Raw genomic sequence first — 20,708 nt, forward strand, 5'->3', positions numbered from 1 at the left:
CAACAATTACAATTATTCATTTATTAATGAATGACACTGTTAGGATTTGTGAATCTATATCCTGGGACAAGCCCCCAAAAACTGTTAGGATTTGAAAATAGAGAATCTCCTGGTTATGATTCTTAAGAAGAGAGAAGCCGAAAAGACATAAGAAAGACACACTTCCTGCACCAAGCTTGGGAGAGTTAGCCAAAGAACATACAGACACGCAAAGTTCAAAAGGCAAGATCTCTGATTTATTCAAAGAAAGGCAGAGTATATATCAGGCTTGGCACACAATAGAGACAATGGGTTAACTATTGATTGGCTAGGTGGAAGGGCATATTTGCATGAAACAGGAAGGTATGTAAATGTGCACAAATGGTATTCAGGGAGACAAAGGAATGAGCAAGTGGTGAGGGGCTAGAAAAAGGTGCCAACATAGGAACCACGAAACAGAGGGGGGTGGGGGGGTATGTTCACAGAGAGGGGAGAGTTTTCACAGTAAACTTATTAGACATATTGCACTTTTTATCCATTTACAGTTACATTTAGAGTACGTTTACAAACCAAGAAGTTCTTAAGTTGTAACAGCAATAAACAGCCTCTCATTGTTTCTCTTGTTAAAAAGACAAACTCCAAACCAAGACTTTCGCATGGTGGAAAACTTCCTGACTAACACTGGAGATTCTTTCTATAAATGTCAACGATTATACGTTTTCATTTGTTAGAATGCATCGGATTTTTACAAATCTATTTATTATTTAATGGATTTGTATAACTATTTAATGTCATTATTTAAGGTTTAGCTTATGTTGAATGTACAGAATACAAGTCCCTGTATAATTTGTTACTATAGAATCTATAATGTATTAGAACCAGTGGTAGAATAAGTGGTGGGCCTGATCTCTGATAACAACAAAAAGGCGCACGTGGAGGAAATTAAAAGCCTGGAGCTGGTGCCAAGAGAACATCCACAGGCCATTTGAGCCCTCAACCAGGACAACAGCAAGGACTAGTGTTCCTCTATTCATTCATCTTCAGTAACCAATTTATATCCTGTATTACAATTTATCCTTTATTTTTAAATATTTATTATATATCTGGGTAATTTCAGTACAACTACCTAAGCTTAATGTTGCACAGCATTATATTGCACCAAACAACTGCAGATATCTGCACTTTATACCAACTATAGTCAAACTGCTGCTGCCACCGATCTTTACATCCTCACATTATATATTTTTAAAAATACGTTCCCTCTTTTAAACTCTATGTAAATACTATTCAATGTTACGGACAGTAGTAAAAAGCATTTCACTACATGTCGTACTGTGTATGGTTGTGTGTGAGACAAATAAAACATTTTAATTAGAACAAGTACATTAATATTAACCTGTGATTTGAACTGCAGCCAGTATCTCCTGAAATTTTGTGCCAGCCAGAAAACCCAGCTAAAACCACAGAAATTACGTATCCACAATAAGCACAGTTTACATTGTTCTCAGCTAAAGAACTTATGACTTTTGAACAGTAGACTTAATGCTGCAATCCTTGGAAAGTTCAGTTTTGATTTTTTCCAATCGAAACACATTCAAGGGTTTTGTATAGCTAGTCTCTGACTTTTAAAAACATATAAAGAAGTTCTACATTAATTATTTCTACATGATCTTAAGAAATGATGAAGACAAGTGGGTCATTGTCTTTAGACGGTCATCTTTGCTCATAAAGTTTGTACTTATACTTGTAATTATACATATGTTTGTACTTATACATATACAAAAGTTTGTACATATAGTTAGTACAATTAGGATGAAATCAACAGAGTTCTGTTACAAATCTTAACCCTTTCTCCCAGTGCACTAGCCTTAATGGACTTAAATGGACATATCGGTAATTTTCAATCAGTATAAAGAAATTAATTATTTTATCTCAGCAAGTCTGATATAAGATTAGTCAGGACACGGTTGTGTTTCTGTGTCTAGACTATCGTGAATGTGTTTAGCTGCTGGTGAACAGGGCGATGGGAAAGGGGATGGGTGTGAGTCCCCCGCTGGGCAAACAATTCATACCTCTCCACAATAACATTGGTACAGAGATAAAACGTACAGCACAACAAAAACTTTTTTGATAGTACACGATATACAACTGCAACAATAAAATAATAACATATAATCCTAGTAGGCTAGGTAAAAAAAAAAAAAAGAAATACTTATGAAAAAGTGCAAATTCTTAAAGCACTTAGTGTCTACTTTCATATGAGCCATGAACCACTACTGTGGAGTGTGACATCACAAATAAATTCAATGCTGAACACGGGCCCCACCAAAACAAGCATAAATTCCATTTTCACAAGACAAAAGCTTTATATAAAGTAAAATCAGGTTTTATCAAATAGAAAATGATGCAATGGAAGTCTGTATACTATTGACTGTATGTACTGCCATGTTGTTGTGACACCTTGTGTGTTTATTTAATAAAATGTAATAAATAAATAAAATAAAATAAAACTCAGCTTAGGTGGATGTTGCTCAAATTCCCCACTAGAAATTCCAAGTTGAATGGACTTTTCCATGTCGTTGGTCAAGTTTTTCCAAGTAACGATTGAAGCATAATTAACAAGCAGTCGAACTGGTCTTTTACCAGCAGTGAGAATACACCACTGTCTCTTTCCTACAACATGCCATTAAAATAAAGTTCTTTTATGCCAAACACAACTTTTAATACAAACATTTGGAGAACACTTCAGTGAAGTGCAATGAAGTTCAGTTTCACACAGGATGTAACAATAAATGAAGCCACACAAGACTTTTCCTCACTGCTGGGAATGGTTTTGTGAATAGGGAGGTTTAAATGTCCAAGAAACACATTTTCTCAATATACCATCTGTGACCAATTTGTTAAACGTCAGCAGCTACAAGGCATAGCAAAAGAACTGGAGCTCTAAGCATAAAAAGGCTACTGCTGCATACATGGTGCCTTGTAAGTGGTAATTTGCAAGTTATAATAACATAATTTCCCACCCAGATGGACACCTCCATGAAAGCTAGTTTTTTCTTTGCTCCGTCAGTACACGTGAAGCTCATAAATATTACTTTAACTAAAAAACTTTTACAGTTACAGGAGTGAGTGGCTACCGGCGCTATGAACATCAAACATTCGTGCAACCTTTAGGACTTGCAAGTACAGCAATAACAGTGGATAATTACGAGTAGATTAGCATGAAGCTAGCCAGTGGACAATAGCAACAAGATAACTGGCTAATGTTAGTGATAACTGTAACATCCCTGCTTAAAAAAACAATATAACAATATATTATAGAAATTTTAACAACAAATACCATCACAAACCGTCAGATAACCATTAAAACATTACCATTATTGGTCCTTAATGGTATCCACTAGACATAGCACGCCATCAATGGAAGGCAACAAAATACCAGTATGGGACTATTATAAATACCCAAAGGGACTATTACAGGTTCCATTAAAACCAATGCAATTCCCATTATAACCATTAAAACCATTACAAATTCTATGAGGGTTTGATGATTACCTTCTCAAAACAGTGATTATTGTGGTCAGTGTTATAGATTTAACCAAGTAGGTAGGGAATTACAAAGTGCAACTTTACCTCAATTGCAGCATACAGTACTGCGAAAAAGTATTTGCCCCACCCTGATTTCTTCTGTTTTTGTGTATATCTCATACTAAATAGTTTTAGATCTTCAAATGAAATACAACATAAAACAAAGACAACCTGAATAAACACATAAATACAGTTTTTCTTAATTTTTTTTTTCCTGAAGCAAAAAAATTTATCCAACACCTATCACCCATGTGAAAACTATCTGCCCCCTTAAACTTAAAATCTGGTTGTGTGACAGCAGCAATAACTGCAACCAAATGCTTCCGATAACTGGACATCAGTTTTTCACTTACTTCTAGGACTAGGACTTACTCCCATGCTTTGGATCATTGTCTTGCTGCACAATCCAGTTGCGCTTGCGTTTCAACTTAAGATCCTTTAGGGTCTTCTGGTAGAACACAGAATTCACGTTTCCCTCAATTATTGCAAGTTGTCCATGCCCTGAAGCAGCACAGCATCCCCACACCATCAAACTTCCACCACCATGCTTCACTGTAGGTATGATGATCTTTTTGTGGATTTCTGTGTTTGGTTCATGCCAGATGTAACGGGACCCCTGTCTTCCAAACAGTTCCACTTTCGACTCATTAATCCAAAAAAATTGGAGATAATGGCTCTCACTGTGGTCCTTTGGAGTCCCAGAGGCTTTGAAATAGTTTTGTAACCCTTCCCAGACTGATGTATTTCAATCACCTTCTTCCTCATTATTTCTGGAATTTCTTTCAATTTTGGCATAGTGTATTACTGGGTAAGACCTTTTAACTAACTTCATACTGTTGAAAAAGTTCTATTTAAGTGTTGATTTGATTGAACAGGGTTTGCAGTAATCAGGCCTGGTTGTGTCTAGTCCGGTTGAACCCCATTATGAATGCAGTTTCATAGATTTGGGGAATTAGTAACTATGCCTTCTTGACATTTGTTTTTAACATCAGAGAGCTTTAAGTCCCTAACCAATCTAAGCTTTAACAGATGTAACACCCATCACTGTAACTAACATCTGCTGTGCACGCTTTGTATTTTTCATGGAAGTTTGTTTTGTTACTATTAGCGTTCAGCTAGCACTAGCTAACATATGAGATATTAGGGATAAAGCTGTTGTTAATTAGCCTGAGTTAATGATTTCCCATGTTCCTGGTTCTTCAGTGAAAGAAGCACTAAAATCAGTGTGAATCTTTCTTGTACTTTAATTTTTCTACTTTAAATCGAGTGAAGGATTTGAAGCTGTACTTCAACTTCGCAATTATTTAGACAAGTAATTGCACTTTAATTAGAGAATTTGACTACTCTTACCAACTCCGGATACTCTGCGCATTAAACATGGAATGATTTAGCATTTCACAAATGTTCAGTCCCTGCTGTGAGCTAAAAAGTCTGGCAAATATCTGCATCAGCACAGCTGGTAAATGAGCTAGAAGTTCTTCAGTACAGGCAGTAACTCATATCTTCACAGATCATCTGTAATCTGAATAGCCTTCACCGGACACTTACGGTATTTACAAATAGGTCCAGCTAGAGCTTTCATTTTATATAAAGCTGTGCTCCTGAGTTTTTTGGTTTTTTTTGGCATGTACTGTAACACTGTATATGTATGGAAAAAAGATGACATTTTCTTAATGTCTGGTGACCTTGGAAAACCCTTGACATTGTCAAATTTGACATTTTCTCCTTTTTATAGTTCTGGAAACTACAGAGCACCACTACTTTTGGCGGAAATTAAATTGTGAAGTGTGCTTTCCCTCAGAAGTGAAAAAGGAGAAATTGCATTTAAAGATTATATTCCATGCATGCATCTACATTTATAACCTAACCTACTTATGGAAAAACAACATTACTGACAAAAATTACACTACTGAATATTTATCCAAATTAGTCCCTGTCTCATCACCTGAGGTGAAAGTCACTCACTGCATTTTCTTGTTATTCATCTCTTTAAAACTTTGTGATTTGTACAGAGCTTGTAAGCGCTCTTCATTGTTTTAATGATTGTGCGATGGCGCAGGAGCATTGCCGACATTTTGACTGCCGGAATTTGATTACATTAAGCTTATGTCCATTCTTCTATGGCATGCCTATCCAAAAACTTGATCAAATCACACGTAGCTAGCTAGACATTCATGCGTCTGTTTTCCATACTGCTTATCCTAGACAGGGTCACGGCGAGCCTGGAGCCTATCTCATGGAACTTGGGGCACTGGGTGCTATCCATCACAGGGCACAATCGTACACACATTCACACACTACGGACAACTTTTAAATGCCATTCAGCCTACAAGGCATGTCTTTGGACTGGGGGAGCAAACCAGAATACCCAGAGGAAACCCCCAAAGCACAGGGAGAACATGCAAACATGCTCTTTAACTGGCTCCTTACACAACATGATCTTTGCAGTTTGCAGGCACACGCCAATGCAAGGTTATAAAGTAGTCTAAAAAAATATTTCCAAAAACTGTTATAAAGCTGAGTACATTCTTTGAAGTATGTTCAAAATATAATCCGTCAAACCCCAGATTTTTGTACATTTTGCCTCAATACAGCCACAGAGACATACAATGGCTTTTCCCAGGCTGCCACAAATGTATGTATGTATATATATATATATATATATATATATATATATATATATATATATATATATATAAGTTTTGGGTTGAATATGAAGCATTTTTAGTGTGCCCTTTTTGCTTAGATGTTTTAGTTCTCAATAACAACTTCATGTGAAATGCATCATACCTAAGAAATAACTTTAACGACTTATTTAAAGGTGCTAGTTCTAGCAGTTGCTTCACAATTTTAATAGAATGTTGTTCACATAAAAACTAATGGTGCATTCAGACTGCACTTTTGGCATGAACACACAACGCATGTACACATACAGTATGTTCTCAGGACACCAAAAACAGCTCAGAAAACAACCTAAAATTGCTAGATGGGCCACTTTTAATGTTTCACTGACACGAGGATTGTTGTGCATGGATGATCTAATGGATGATGAAGAAGTAGATCGTAAACAACATGCAAACTTTTGTGTACATGACAGAAGAAAGAAGCTTTGTTTTGAGTAGAGATTTCACCATGTTAATTTATCCTTGGTGGAAAAGAATAAGAATAAGAAGAGGGTAATCAAAAAGGATGTGGTTTCATGCTTCAATTCTTGTAGTTAGGTTTATGAAGTTTAGATACTTGTTGTATAATGTGAATGTACTGATAGTTTGTTTGTTTCTTCCTCTGATCCAATATAGTCTCAAAATTAAGACAAATCCATTCCGATCCATGGAACGGAAATTTCTAGACATCTAGAGATATCTAAATATCTACCTTTTTGGCTGTATTGTAAAGCTTGCCAGAAACACATACGACATTTCCAAACAGAAGTGAAACCAGAAGACACCTATACCCGCCATAAAATTATCAAATCATTTGGTATCTTCCAGATTCGTTCATCTCCCTCGTGTCAAAGCACAGAGAACCGAATAGTCAAAGAGAAGGCTTAAACTCTGATCTTTATCTTCACTGGCTTAGAGAGACAATTGAAGCAATTCAAACTGCCAAAGTGTTAACTACTAATGGTTTGTGAAACTGCATCCAGATTAGGACTATGTTTTCTACCAAAACCAAAAAGTGGCCTCTGTTTTACCCATTAAAGGCGTGTCATCGTGTACTGCAGATAAAATGTGCTCAAGTGCCAAAATCAGCAAGATCTAATGTTCAGCATTACACGCTGATAGTGTCCGGTTCACAGGAACTAAGCATATAAAATATACAGTACACCACCTGTACAAACACGACTGAGTGAAAAGAATACTTCCTTTTAAGTTCCGTCGCAGTGATGTTAAATTACTGCATATATGTGGAGTAACAGAACACTATTCTTTCTGCACTGCACCGTTAAAGTGCATGGTTTTCACTTTATGTATGATGCTTACATAGGTTCAGTTCTTTTTGTATCATTTTAAATAATAAATACCAATTTAAATTAAGCAATATCACACAAGCAAGAGTGTTGCACTGCACGAGTGCGAGTGGGATATTGCATTTTATACAACAGTTCTATAAACTAAATTTATATTGCTGACAGCTGACATTTCAGACACAATATGGCCAAATATTTTTTGTCATTTTTGTTCTGGAACAAAAATAGTTCCCAAAGAAGAACACAGACTGACTGACAGCCCGTAATGTTGTAATATTTAATATTTCTAGGACCAGAATATATTGTGCAGTGAACACAGACAAGCGGAGTGATAAATGTACTGGTGCTGTTATACTAAATATATATATAAGCACTCCTGAAACACTGCTCGTCCAATCAAATTAGTGGACTGGAAGTAACTGTTGCATAATAAGGAATAAAACACAATGTAGGTTGCTGTAATAGGAAAATAATCAGTGACAGGGAGGTATGGCAACAATTACAGTTATTTATTTATTGTAGAATGATGTCATTTTTATCTGTTTATAGTTACATTTACTGTTGGGGAACATCCAAGAATCAAGTTAGTATCTTTGTAAGTAAAAACCTTGTGAATATAGAAATGATAAATTATATAAATTCAACTAATATTTATCAGATTGTTTTTTTCACAAACATGTCATTTAAATCTCCCTTGAAGGACATTAATATAAACCTGTGAAAATTAATCAACACATTCTGACCAATCAAAATCAAGAACTAACAGCACTGTGGTATAAATACTAATATGGTCCAGAAATTGTAAACTGAGGGTCTCCTTTGCAGAGAGGGTTCCTAATTTAACTCTTTCAGGAAGCTGAGAACCCTTGAAAAACCCTTTTTTGATATACTGAATGATGCGTGACACACTGTAGACTCACTGTACACTTTATTAGGAACACCTGTACACCTGCACATTCATGCGATTATCTAATCAGCCAACCTTGTGGCAGCAGCGCCATGCAAAAAAAAATCATGCAGATACAGGTCAAGAGCTTCAGTTAATGTTCACATCAAACATCAGAAAAAGTGTGTTCTCTGTGACTTTGATTGTGGCATGGATGTTGGTACACAGAACGGTGCACAAAACCATTCAGCTCTTCATATAGCTCTTCACCCTTTCCCCTGCTCGGCCGATCAGATCACAACCTGGTCCATTTGCTGCCTGTCTACATACGTTTGGTGAATAAACATCCTTCAATCACAAGGTATGTGAGAAAATGGTCTGGGAATACTAATGAGGCGCTAAGAGACTGTTTTGAGACCACGGACTGGGAAATGCTTTGTAGTTCATACAGGGAGGATATTGACAGTCTCGCTCACTGTGTAACGGACTACATTAATTTCTGTGTGGAGAACACTGTGCCTAAGAAGAAGGTTTTGTGTTTTTCAGGTAACTCCTGAGCTCAAAGCCCTGCTAAATGAAAAAAGAGACTGTTCAGATTGGGGGACAAAGAAGAGCTGAGGAGGGTTCAAAAACAGCTCAGAGGGGAGATAAGGAAAGGAAAAAACTGCTACAGGAAAAAGTTGGAGGAGCGCCTTCAACAGAACAACAGGAGGGAGGTCTGGAGGGGACTGAAAACAATCTCTGGTCAGAACAAAGACAGTGGGAGGGGGCTTGTATCCGGCGATCGTGACAGGGCAAATTAATTAAATCTGTTGTATAACAGATTTGATTCAGTGACTCAACCTTTCCCTCTTGGGCCATTGTGCACACCCTCCTCCACCCTCAGAGCTTCTGAGATATCAACATCACACAGTTCACACCTCTCCACTGTTCTCCATCCTTCACTCGAGGAGGTTTCACACCCCTCCCCCCATCCCACTCATCAGGGATCATCAATAACTCCCCCCTGCAGTCTCTCTCTGACAGTCAATCAGGTGAAGAAGAAGCTAAAGAAGATCAAGGCTAGAAAGGCCCCAGGCCCGGATGGAATCAGCTCCAGACTGCTTAAAGACTGTGCAGACCAGCTCAGTGAGGTCATCCTGCACATCTTTAACCTGAGCCTCACACTGGAGAGAGTTCTAATACTGTGGAAGACTTCCTGTGTGGTTCCAGTACCCAAAAATGTGCATCCTAGGGGGCCCAACCACTTCAGACCGGTAGCCTTAACTTCTCACCTGATGAAGTCCATGGAGAGGATTGTACTGCAATAACTGTACTGCAACCACCTGCTGAGGAGACTGAGGTCTTTTGGTGTGTGTAGGACTCTGCTAAAATCTATGACACTCTGGTTGCGTCCGTTATCTTCTATGCAGTAGTCTCCTGGGGAGCTGGGAGCACAGAGAGGGACAGGAAATGTCTTACCAAATATTATTTTTCTATTATTATATATATATTTAGACATTTTTTCTATTCTTTTCCTATTTAATGTGTATTCTTTCTTATCTGTTTTGTGTCATTGAGCTGCTGTAAAGAGAGAATTTCCCCAGTGTGGAATCAGTAAAGTTTATCTTATCTTAAAACAACAAAAAAACATTGTGTGTGTGGAGGGTCTGCAGGCTGAAACACCTTGTTGATGAGAGAGATCAGAGGAGAATGACCAGACTGGTCTGAGCTGACAGGAAGTCTATAGTAACTCATATAATCACTCTTTACAACCGTGGTGAGCAGAAAAGCATCTCAGAACGCACAAAACATCAAAATGTGAGGTGGATAGACTACAACATCAGAAGACCACATCAAATTCCACTCCTGTCAGTCAAGAACAAGAATCTGAGGCTATCATGGGCACAAACTCACTCAAACTGGACAGACAAAGACTGGGAAAAAAACAGATGTTTTTTTTAATTTTTAAATCTTCAACTGTCCAGTGTGTATGAGTCTGTGCTCATGTTTTTTAAAGTTCATAGCTGAGACAGAAGCCAGTTCATTCAGTTTCATTTACAACTTTTAGGGTATGTATAGAGTAAGTATTAGTTTTAAGCACAGAATGTAATTTCCATATATTTCTCATCCTGTGTCAAGAGTTTTTTTTTCTTAAAAAAAACCTCATGTACATCTTTTCCTTGCAAATCCAAGCACATGAGAGCAGGTCCAAGGCAAATTCCGAGTTCCACAACCCCACTGATTGGAATAAAAATGAAACAGTAAATCCCAAGAACCATGGAAGTCTATATTACACTTTTACATCAGGCATGAAGCTGGTTCAATGGGCTGGCTCAGCGCATGGGACAAATGACAGTGGTACTGATGATAGTAATAGTGACATGTTTAATTTAGTATTAGACAGCAGTAATGTACATGTTAAGTTTTGTACATGTCTAAATATGTCTGACCATGTTAAAGCAGAAAAAAAACAGACCTGGCCAAACAAAATCGTCCACTCAGACAAGTGGATCATCTCTAGAGTATAGAGTGTGCTTCAATAAATGGCCACAGTATTGATGAATTCTTGAATCTGATTGGTCAGAAGTTGATTCATTTTGTATAACAGCTAACAATAGCGCAGCCACAAATCACAGGTTTATATAAATAGATAATAATCCACATCATTTAAGCCTGTTGTTATTTAACAAAGAAAAATGTATAATCATTGATATGGTGAGTCTCCAGTGTCAGCACTTTGGAACAATCGGTAAGTATCGCTCTCTGGTTTCTCAGTAACAACGCAAGCTCTCGACTTATTAACCTCAATAGAGAGGAAAAAATGAGAGGCTGGTGAAGGAATGACTGTTTATAACTGCAATAATGTAAGTGTGAACAGGAACTAACTTGTTTCACAGACATTCCACAACATTAAATGTAATTATGAATGGAGAAAACAGATGAAATGTCGTTAATTAATAGATACAAATTTATAACTGTGTGGCCCAAGAGGAAGAACGCACTTCAGGGAGTGCTGCAATTGGAAAATAATCAATTTTAGGGCGATAACACACACGCACTGTTGTGTTTTATTCCTTAAATGGTTTTCCATGCACAGTTTTAATAATAGTTCCTGTTAGGTTCCGTCAGTGCAGCACAGACATTATGTGTAATAACATCTAATGTATTTTTATTCTGAAGTTTTAGACAAGTAGGACACCTAAATGACCATCAAAACAGTGATTTTCAATCTGTTTTTTTTTTTTTTTTTTTTTTTTTTACAATAATCACCAATAGTGATAAAAGGAGAATCAGTTGGATTATATCACACAATATAGCAACATAAAGTGTTAGAATTTGTATGGTGGGATTGTTTTTATGTGAAGCAATGCCCAAAGTTACACAAGTAAAAATACTGTAGATTATAAAACATAGATTATGTTAATCGTTGGTGTATAAACAGATGAAAAACTTGATTCATTTACAGTCCTCAGTTTTGTTTCTCTGTTAGCGCTTCCATATTTAAGTGCCATCTAATCAGAAACATTACCACATGGTATTGTAGGCTGGAAAATGAGAAAACAGCTCAGATTCGTCTTAGTATCTACAGTGTACAACCATCCGAACCAGATTAGTGATTTTGCCCAACCTGTGATTCGGAATTCAGATTGTTATAGCAAGTTGATCTTAATACTGGGCTCTGCATATCGTTAATTAAAGGCGATGAAGTGGAGCCAATAGTCAGAATAAAGAGTCAGCATTGAGTGTTGCAGAAGACGAGCTGTAACATGATGAGTTAACCATTTGTGTCAAAATATCCTCACATTGAATCACACTCTGACTTATTCTACAGGCTCGTTGGTTGTGTGAGCGTTCCACAAACCCTCCGTTGTGTTTTTCTTCTTTCCTGTCACGTCTCTCTACTGGATAATGGAATTCCTCCTTTTCAGACACATAAGCTTCTTTTCTTTAAGGTATGTCCAGGTGTTCGCACAGAAGAATGCACGGGCAGGACGTTTCCAGCATGGCTTAGCTCTCCAGCGACAGATGGTCATGGTAACCTCCCCCTTATAGGATGAGACAAAGACAGACATAACAATCAAACCATCAGCTGGTGGAAAAAACAAAACAAAAGAACTCATCATTTTTGTTCAAAGGTGCAGGCTGTTGCCAATAAAACGTCACTGAGTGAGTAAGTTTTGCCGTGAGAGCTAAAGATCTACTATCTTGTGTCCAGTGTGCAGAACGATGATTAAGTAAGGAATAAAACACTTTTTGCCTCATGGACGTTCCACAAGATTAAACGTAACTGTAAATTGTCAAAAGCATTCAATAAATGTCCTTTAATAAATAATAATCATTTACAAATTGCTGAGGTATAACAAGAATAAAACACTATTATATAAACATATTTTTTATGGGAAAATAATCAACATTGGGGTGCTGCGATGAAGCGAAGTTACTGTTACCACCCCGAAGTTGATTCTTTTACAATAACAGCATGTCGCATGTAAAAATGTTGTACTTCTCTTACTGTATACCGCAGCACATTTGCCCATGATTGCAATTTTTCTATTTATATTAAAGAATAACACGTCATACTTTTTGTATCCAAACAAACAAGCACATTAATGTAAACCTGTAGAAATTTATTGACCTCCAGCCCAATCAGAATAGAGAATTATAGTGGTGTAAGTTGAAATATTTACCTTTTCCCACAGAAGCTGCTGCAATGAGGGTCGCTTTGCAGGGTGCACACACATCGTTGTGTCGTTCTCCTGTCTGCTGCAGAGCGCCTTGCACGCTGAGAGCCTCTGTAACTTGACAGGCCGTACGGCACCATACGCCTGTCAACACGTATGCAAAAGCAGGAGAGAATCTTAAATCACAATCCGTTAAACCTAAAAATACTATGACACTTTTGATCCTTTTGTACTTTTTATTTTATTTATTTATTTATTTATTTACACCTGATAGTTCTTGAATGCAACACCTGGGTTGATCTTCAGGAAGCTCATTATAAGCGATGGGACAAATCGATTCATATCCTACGATTACTCTTGCACGCAACCATTCATTTTTTGCGTGTGTATGTGCCATGGAGTTATGATTTTAGTGACTGCAGCAAGCGGCACTCAATCCTATGTGAATTACTCTAGGCATGTCATAACAAAAGCAGCAAATCCGAATGAACGATTCCTCTGACCGATATTATGGTGTGTGTGGTCTGACGTTGTTTCAGTTCCCCCCTCACAACTTTAATTCCTAATTATAATTACTGTTCAACACACAAAAGGAAACATGGTTTCATCTTTTCCTGTACATGAACAAGCTAGTATTCAATGTATATAGACATATTATGAATTAAAATAAAGCTTGAAAGGAGGTAACAGAGATCGCTGGTAAGTGTACGCACCTAGTACAGATAGCATCTACTGAAGAAGCTAGTACGAAGCCTAGCACCTAACATGCGAATCAAACAACCAGTATTGACACCGGTTAGCGTATTATTTAATTTGTGTTTAACTAGTTAGCTTTAGAAGCTTATATAGCTAGTAATGTTTCTGATCAAAACTGAAAACTCTGAACAGTACATGCCTACAAGCGGCACAATCGACTTGTTGCTTTACAGTGTGAATGTAGAGTAAAATACATTTCAATTTGCTCGGATCGATTCGGACGCAGTACGTTTTAATTCATAAACTTTTCTGTAAATCATCGTAATTCTGTTTGTTTAAATAAATCAGAAACATAAACACTGGACATACATTAAGCCTTGGTTTGTTTGTTTTTTGTATTAAGCCTCATGTTTTGCACGCACCATAAAGATTCGGTTTATAATGCGTTTATAATTTGAATCGGTTATAATAATTCGCATCTCATCACATCGCATCTCATCGCATTGGCTCTCGTCATCTTCAATCAAATCGTTAGTCGCATTGACTCTTAGTTTGAATCCATTTGCATACACAATCTAGTATTATGCACAAATAAATCTACAGATTAGGGATATTATTAGGAAGCAATTTTTCCTGGAGGAGTAATGTTGTTTTGTTTTTTGTTTTTTTAAATCATGTTACAGATACCTGGATTACAATATCCCCATTTGTCTACATTTACACATGATGCATGTTTGCTGTTATGTTATTATTATATAAACTCTTAGAACAAATGGCGTTCAACTGTAGTTTTCTTTTGTCATTGCTAGTCAGTCTGTCCGAGATTTTTCGATCGCAGAAATGAACGCAAAATCAAGGAAACGCCGCAATATTTGCAGGAGCTTGCGATTTTTAAAAATTCCCAAGGATTTTTCACAGATTTGAGCGAGACGCGTCTTGTGACGTCATCAGAACATGTATTCAGCCAATGCCCCTTTGATTCAAGTGCGTCCAAAACGAATACAGCTAAAAAGTCTTCACCAACAAATATCACTGTGAAAGACAATTTCTTGCGATTGCAATTTCGCTAAGTAGTTTTCCACAAACACAGCATTAGAAAACTCTGCAAGTTCCATCGCACATTTTGAAAAAAGCCACAACAAATCACAAACAAGCTCTGCGAAATACTGTATGGACTGCTTCAGTGATACCCTTAGGGTTACATCTTTTGCACCTTTAGTGTGTATCTTTCACCTGGAGTGGTGCCTGCAGTGTACCTTTATTAAAGTAATACTCAAAATTAATGGTTTAGTGGATAAAAAGTGCTTATTAATGTCTAAATATTTACATGTAAAAAATTATTTTTAAATGTAAATTACAGTACATCCACATTACTATGTAATACATAAAAGGGACAGTTTAGTACCCTTTTTTCTGACACTGTAGTATTTAATTGGGTTAATCCTGCATCTTAAGAATAAGCTATATTTACTATGGCTTTGGATTTTCTTTCGTGAGAATGAAGTGTAAATTAGGAAAATTGTTCTAGGAATGTTCTAGACTTACCGGTGTGAGTTAAACAGACTGTTACGCACTTAATACCTTTATTATGTTTTCTTTCTACATTTAAACCCACCATTTCATTACGGTTTCAGGTTTCTCCTCTAACACACCTGATCCCAAACTGCAATGATCTGGTGATCAGGATCAGGTGAAAACCTGAAACTCAGGACTGGAACTAAATAGAAGTAGAGCTCTGTCCTGCTTTAGCCTTCCTGTTGTATTCATTATTTAGCAGTGGATGTAGATGCTGTCGTTATAAACTGCAGCACGCCCACCCAATATGTTTTATTTGCATCTTTCACACATTTGGGATCCTTTTGTCCTCCTTGTTAAACAACTCCAGACATTCTCAATACTGATCTCTTTTAATGTTCTAGATTCTCTGTCACTCTTTGCTCAATGTAAAAGTCCTTACTATGTCATGAAAAGGAAAGAAATATGCCTCAGGTATCCTGCATTAGAGCAGAGAATAAAATAATTTCTTAAGAGCTTTATAGTCTTGAGTCTGGTGTTTGTTTTTTTGTTTGTTTTTTTAAACAGCAGAAATATACTGTTCCCAAAATTTCTAGACGTTTCCAGGACTTCGAGATGTGCATAAGATGCGGCACTGACTTCAAGTTTTATATTTATCTATCGATTTTTGTTCACAAAAATATGATTTTAGTTCCTGACACATTCCTTGTATTATTTATTTTTATTCCTTTTTAATAGCTTTATTATTTGGTAAAACCAGAATTAATATGTGTAATATACACTACGGGTCAAAAGTTTAGACACACTCATTCTTTATTTTATTTAATTTTTCCACATTTAAGAATAATAATAAAGTCATCAAAACTCTGGAGTAACACGAATGGAACTATGGGAATAATGTTGTGATAAAAAAAAAAAATCCAAAATACTTTAATATTTCAGCATCTTCAGAGTAGACCCCCTTTTTGCCTAGAATTTTCCAGAAACATATTCTTTCATTTTCTCAACCGATTTCTTGAGGAATTTCCCTGAGGTGCTTTTTAAACAGTATTAAAGGAGTTCACACCTACACTGGACACTTATCAGCTGCTTTTCAAAAAATTTGGCTCCAAGTCATCCGTTTAACCTTTACTTGTAAATAAAATGTTAATTTTCTAATGAATTATTCTCTCGCAAAACTTTTGCGTTCCCTCGCAAAGATAGCCTACCTGTTGTGTTCTCTCACGAAACCTGTGTTCTCACGAGAGTCTTCTGCGCGGTGGTTCGTGCTCTTAAATCTTCAAAGCATCACTTGAGTAATTTTTCGTCGAGACAATGCTCTTTCGCGAAATATCATTTTTAGGTGTCTTTCACTTATGTCAAAACAGTGCCTCGAACTAAGCACAGACCGCATTTCTTTATATTTTAGTCCAAGTTTAAAATAAAACTCTATGAACCGCTCCATTGTGAACCTACGGAGCTGTCTGAACCGTTACCAGTGGGAAAATAAACAGGAATTCTTTGACTGAACTCATAACAGGTTTTGCGAGAGAACGCAAAAGTTTCTCGGGGGAACGCAGAAGCTTTAAAAAAAATGTTTTCTCCCATCCCAAATTTTTTCCACCACCATGTCCCTTTAGGGGCTCCGTACATTTAATCATACACCTTCAGATCAAAAGGTTTTTAAGATCATAAGAAACATTTCAGTGGAGTGTCCACAAACTTTTAACCAGTAGTGTAAATAATAGTGGCTATTTATTATTTGTTTATTTGCTTGTTTGTTTGTTTATTTGTTTTTATTCAAAAAACCTTTATTTAATTTCCTGTCACACTCCTTGTAATAGTTATTAATATTTTCACTAAAATGAATTATTATTTTCACTAAATAATCTGTTTTATATAAATAGAAGTGTTTATTTGTTTGTTTATGCGTATTATTTTTTTTTTAAACTCTACATATGTTGTCTTGTTGAAAGGGAGAAAAAATTTTCAAATAATCTAAAATAGGTCGATTTTTTCTTTCCTTCTTCCTTTCTTTCTTTCTTTCTTTTTTTCTTGAACTTTTCTTTTAGGTTAATGGTAAGAAAAGTGTGCACTCACTCTGGCGTGTTCACCCAGATGACATCCAGGTGACAATAATAAACGCACTCTTTGTCTTTGTACGTATAGCACGTGCACCGTTTGGCTCTGCTCCGCAGATGAGAGTCGCGCGACGATCCTGTGACGTCGTGGTCGTCGTCGGCGTCGGCGGATCCGCGCGTGCGTTCCGTGGATGCCGGTGTCGGTGCTGTCCTCGCGCCCATGCTCGCTCGCTCGGCCTCAAGTGCGCTCTCCTCGCGCGCGACAATCCGGTGCAGAGGAATCCCTGAAAACATTCCGGAAATAAAAGGTGGTGAGTAGTTCTGTAAAATTTAAAAGGAATCTTAAAAAAATACGTAATAAAGATGAGAGTTTGAGGCAAAACATTTTCTCGTTTTCACTACATATGATCACCTGTCGCACGAGACAGGGAGTAAACTATGGGAGTGAGCGATATGGCAACAATATCACATCACCTTACTTGAAGATAAGTTTTTACCATACACAATACTTATGTATCACGATATTTAGGTTTGCTACTAAATGTTTTTTATTTTTTTTACTATCCGCGTTTTCCCACATTTCATGTTACTTTTGTGTTTAACAGGGGGAAGTGCATGTTCTGTGCATGCTCTCCCCAGGACTGTACGCGCTTCCTCCAGGTTCTCCGGTTTCCTCCCACCTCCCAAAAGACATACCAATAGGTATACAGGCTGTACTCTGAATAGCCCCTAGGTGTGTGTGTGTGTGTGTGTGTGTGTGTGTGTGTGTGTGTGTGCATGTTGCTCTGAAATGAACTGGCATCCCATCCAGGATGTACTGTATTTCCACTCTGAGCACAGTATTCCCGGGATATGCGCTGGATCCTCCACAGGATAAAGTGGATAATAAAGATGAATATATGAATGAAATTATAAAATGTTGATGAAACGATTGAGAGAAAAAAGGGTCTCATGACAAAAATTTCATGTCAGAAAAAAAGGAAAGTTTTATTCTATATGCAAATGTTTTATGTAGGTAATTTTGCAACAACAACAACAAAAATATTTGGTTAAGGCCACCAATCAGCATCAAGAACACAAAAACTCGCAGAAACACGAATAAAGTGGAAATTATTCCAATATTAATAATAGTCTGTTGAAATAAGAAAACAAATTCCTGGCGCCTCCATAGCTTCACGAAGCACATATAAGATACATTCCAATGTATAACTCATCCACAGGGTGATCTTTCTCTAAAGATCTCAGAGTTCTTACGACACTTTCATCACGTTCATCTTTAACAAAAATGCATAATACCGTTTGCACGTGCGGCTGTTAATCCGATTAAAATCAAAACGCTCAAATCCAGAAGCGACGTCTTGGCCATCCCCAGGTTGTTTTTACTCCAAAAAACAAAACAAAAACAAAAACACACACACACACACAATAAAAAATGTCAGATGAACAAATGGTGTTCAAATTAGTCCCAGTTTAGTTGATCTAAAGCGCTGACATCCACGAAACCACATTTTCAGGCAGATGCACCGCATATTCCCGGTGAAAATGTGTGCGTCTCACATGGCACGCGCTCCGGAGAAACGTGCGTTAGTTAAGGAGCTGTAACGCACATCCAGGTGTGTGTGTGTGTGTGTGTGTGTGTGTGTACGTGTTAGTGTGTCTGACTATTCTGGCGTCCAGCAAACAGGTTTTTATAGAGTATACAGCCTGCAGAGCACCACCCTCTCCACTGCACCCATGTGATATAACCATCACCTGCAAGCCTGGTTTATACGGAAAAAAATTTAGGGACCACACCGTAAATATATATTTTTTCTTTCCCATGTCATATATCAGAATGATAAAAAAAATATTAATAATAATAATAATAATAATAATAATAATAATAATTTTTTAAAATGTTAAAACAAGCAAACAAAGCAATTAATAATTTAAATAAATATCCACCATTAAATACACAAATTATAGATTTCCAAGATACTGATTTCATGCAGAATATTTTTTTTTCTTTTGACAACACATCCAATGATCAGACTTTCAGCCAGAATGGTTTATTTATTTGTTTGTTTATTTATTTATTTTTAAATGTAGCATTGCAACCTCACAGCTCCAGGCTCCCTGGTTGTATCCTGAGTTTGGGTTTACCGTCTCTGCGGAGTTTCTCATGTTCTCCTTGTGTCTGCATGGGTTTCCTCTGGGTTCTCCAGTTTCCTCCTGCCTCACAAAAACATGCGGGTAGTTGAACTGGCCTAAGTGTGAATCAGTGCGTTTACATGGACAACAATAATCCAATCTTAACCCGATTAAGACAATACTTTGATTAAGAAACTACCATGTAAACAGCAGTTTTTACTTACCTTAATCTAATTAAGGTCATACTCGAAGTAAGCAATAATCGAATTAAGACAGGTGGAGTACTCCTGTTTTAGTCATGTATTACAGACATGTAAACACCTTAATCACATTATGAATGTCGTGTGAGAGTTTTCACCACATTTCACCACAGGACATGATCACACATGGCAGTTTAACGTTTTACGGCGAACAAGAGAGTTCGGCCGCATCCCAAACCGCATACTTGCCTACTATAGGCCTGTAGTAGGGAAAAATACATGTATCTCGGCTACTATATAGACGGTAAGTACGCGGTTTGAGACGCAGCCCACGGCTTCAAGCAGTTGTCTATTAGCACGTATAGCATGACAAATAATTAACTGCACTTAAAGCGTTTGTAAAAAAAAATTAAAAAATAAAAACACCCAGAACTGTATATGGTACCATAACAAAGATGAACTGTATGTTGATACGTGAAATTCTGGAGGGACGGCGGACGGTGGGGCGCGGTGACGTAATGAAGCGGGCTGTTAATATAATTATGTTCTATAACATGTAATTCGGGAGCATGACAGGAGTATTCTAAAAGCGACTCATGTAAACACCTTAATCACAATATTATCTTAATCAGAATAAGGTCAATAATTAGATTACTGCTGTCCATGTAAACATAGTCACTGAGAATGAATGTGTGAATGCGTGTGTATTGAATGAACTGACATCCCATTCAGGGTGTATTCCCACCAGGGGCATAACCTGGCCTGGGTATTTGGGGCTGTAGCCCTGAAGATTTCTCTCTTTATCCCTGAATAACTCTCTGGTTTGTCACTACGAAACTGAACATCAGTAAAAGAAGACGGTGGTGTTGTAATTTTATATTTTCAGTGAATGGAGGCGAGACAAATTAGACAGGGTTTACATGAAAATATGTGGAAATACTCGTGTCTTATTGGCTGATATGTCTCAATTCTGCCAAACGCTAGCTCACACAGTGAGTTATAGTGTAAGAGGAAAAATAG

General features: G+C 37.1%; 1 protein-coding gene across 1 annotated transcript; it reads right to left on the reverse strand.

Annotated features, from left to right (window-relative positions):
* Positions 1-11,513: 11,513 nt before the first annotated feature.
* On the reverse strand, positions 11,514-19,127 carry LOC128625291 (endothelin-3). The gene is made up of 4 exons (XM_053653490.1): positions 18,655-19,127; positions 17,378-17,642; positions 13,094-13,231; positions 11,514-12,451 (listed from the first exon to the last, which is right to left on the reverse strand). Exons 1-4 carry the CDS (start codon positions 18,722-18,724, stop codon positions 12,436-12,438), a joined length of 489 nt encoding a protein of 162 aa, XP_053509465.1. The 5' UTR covers positions 18,725-19,127; the 3' UTR covers positions 11,514-12,435.
* Positions 19,128-20,708: the final 1,581 nt, after the last annotated feature.

The sequence above is a fragment of the Ictalurus furcatus genome, chromosome 21, assembly GCF_023375685.1.
Source record: "Ictalurus furcatus strain D&B chromosome 21, Billie_1.0, whole genome shotgun sequence".
NCBI classification, from domain to species: domain Eukaryota; kingdom Metazoa; phylum Chordata; class Actinopteri; order Siluriformes; family Ictaluridae; genus Ictalurus; species Ictalurus furcatus.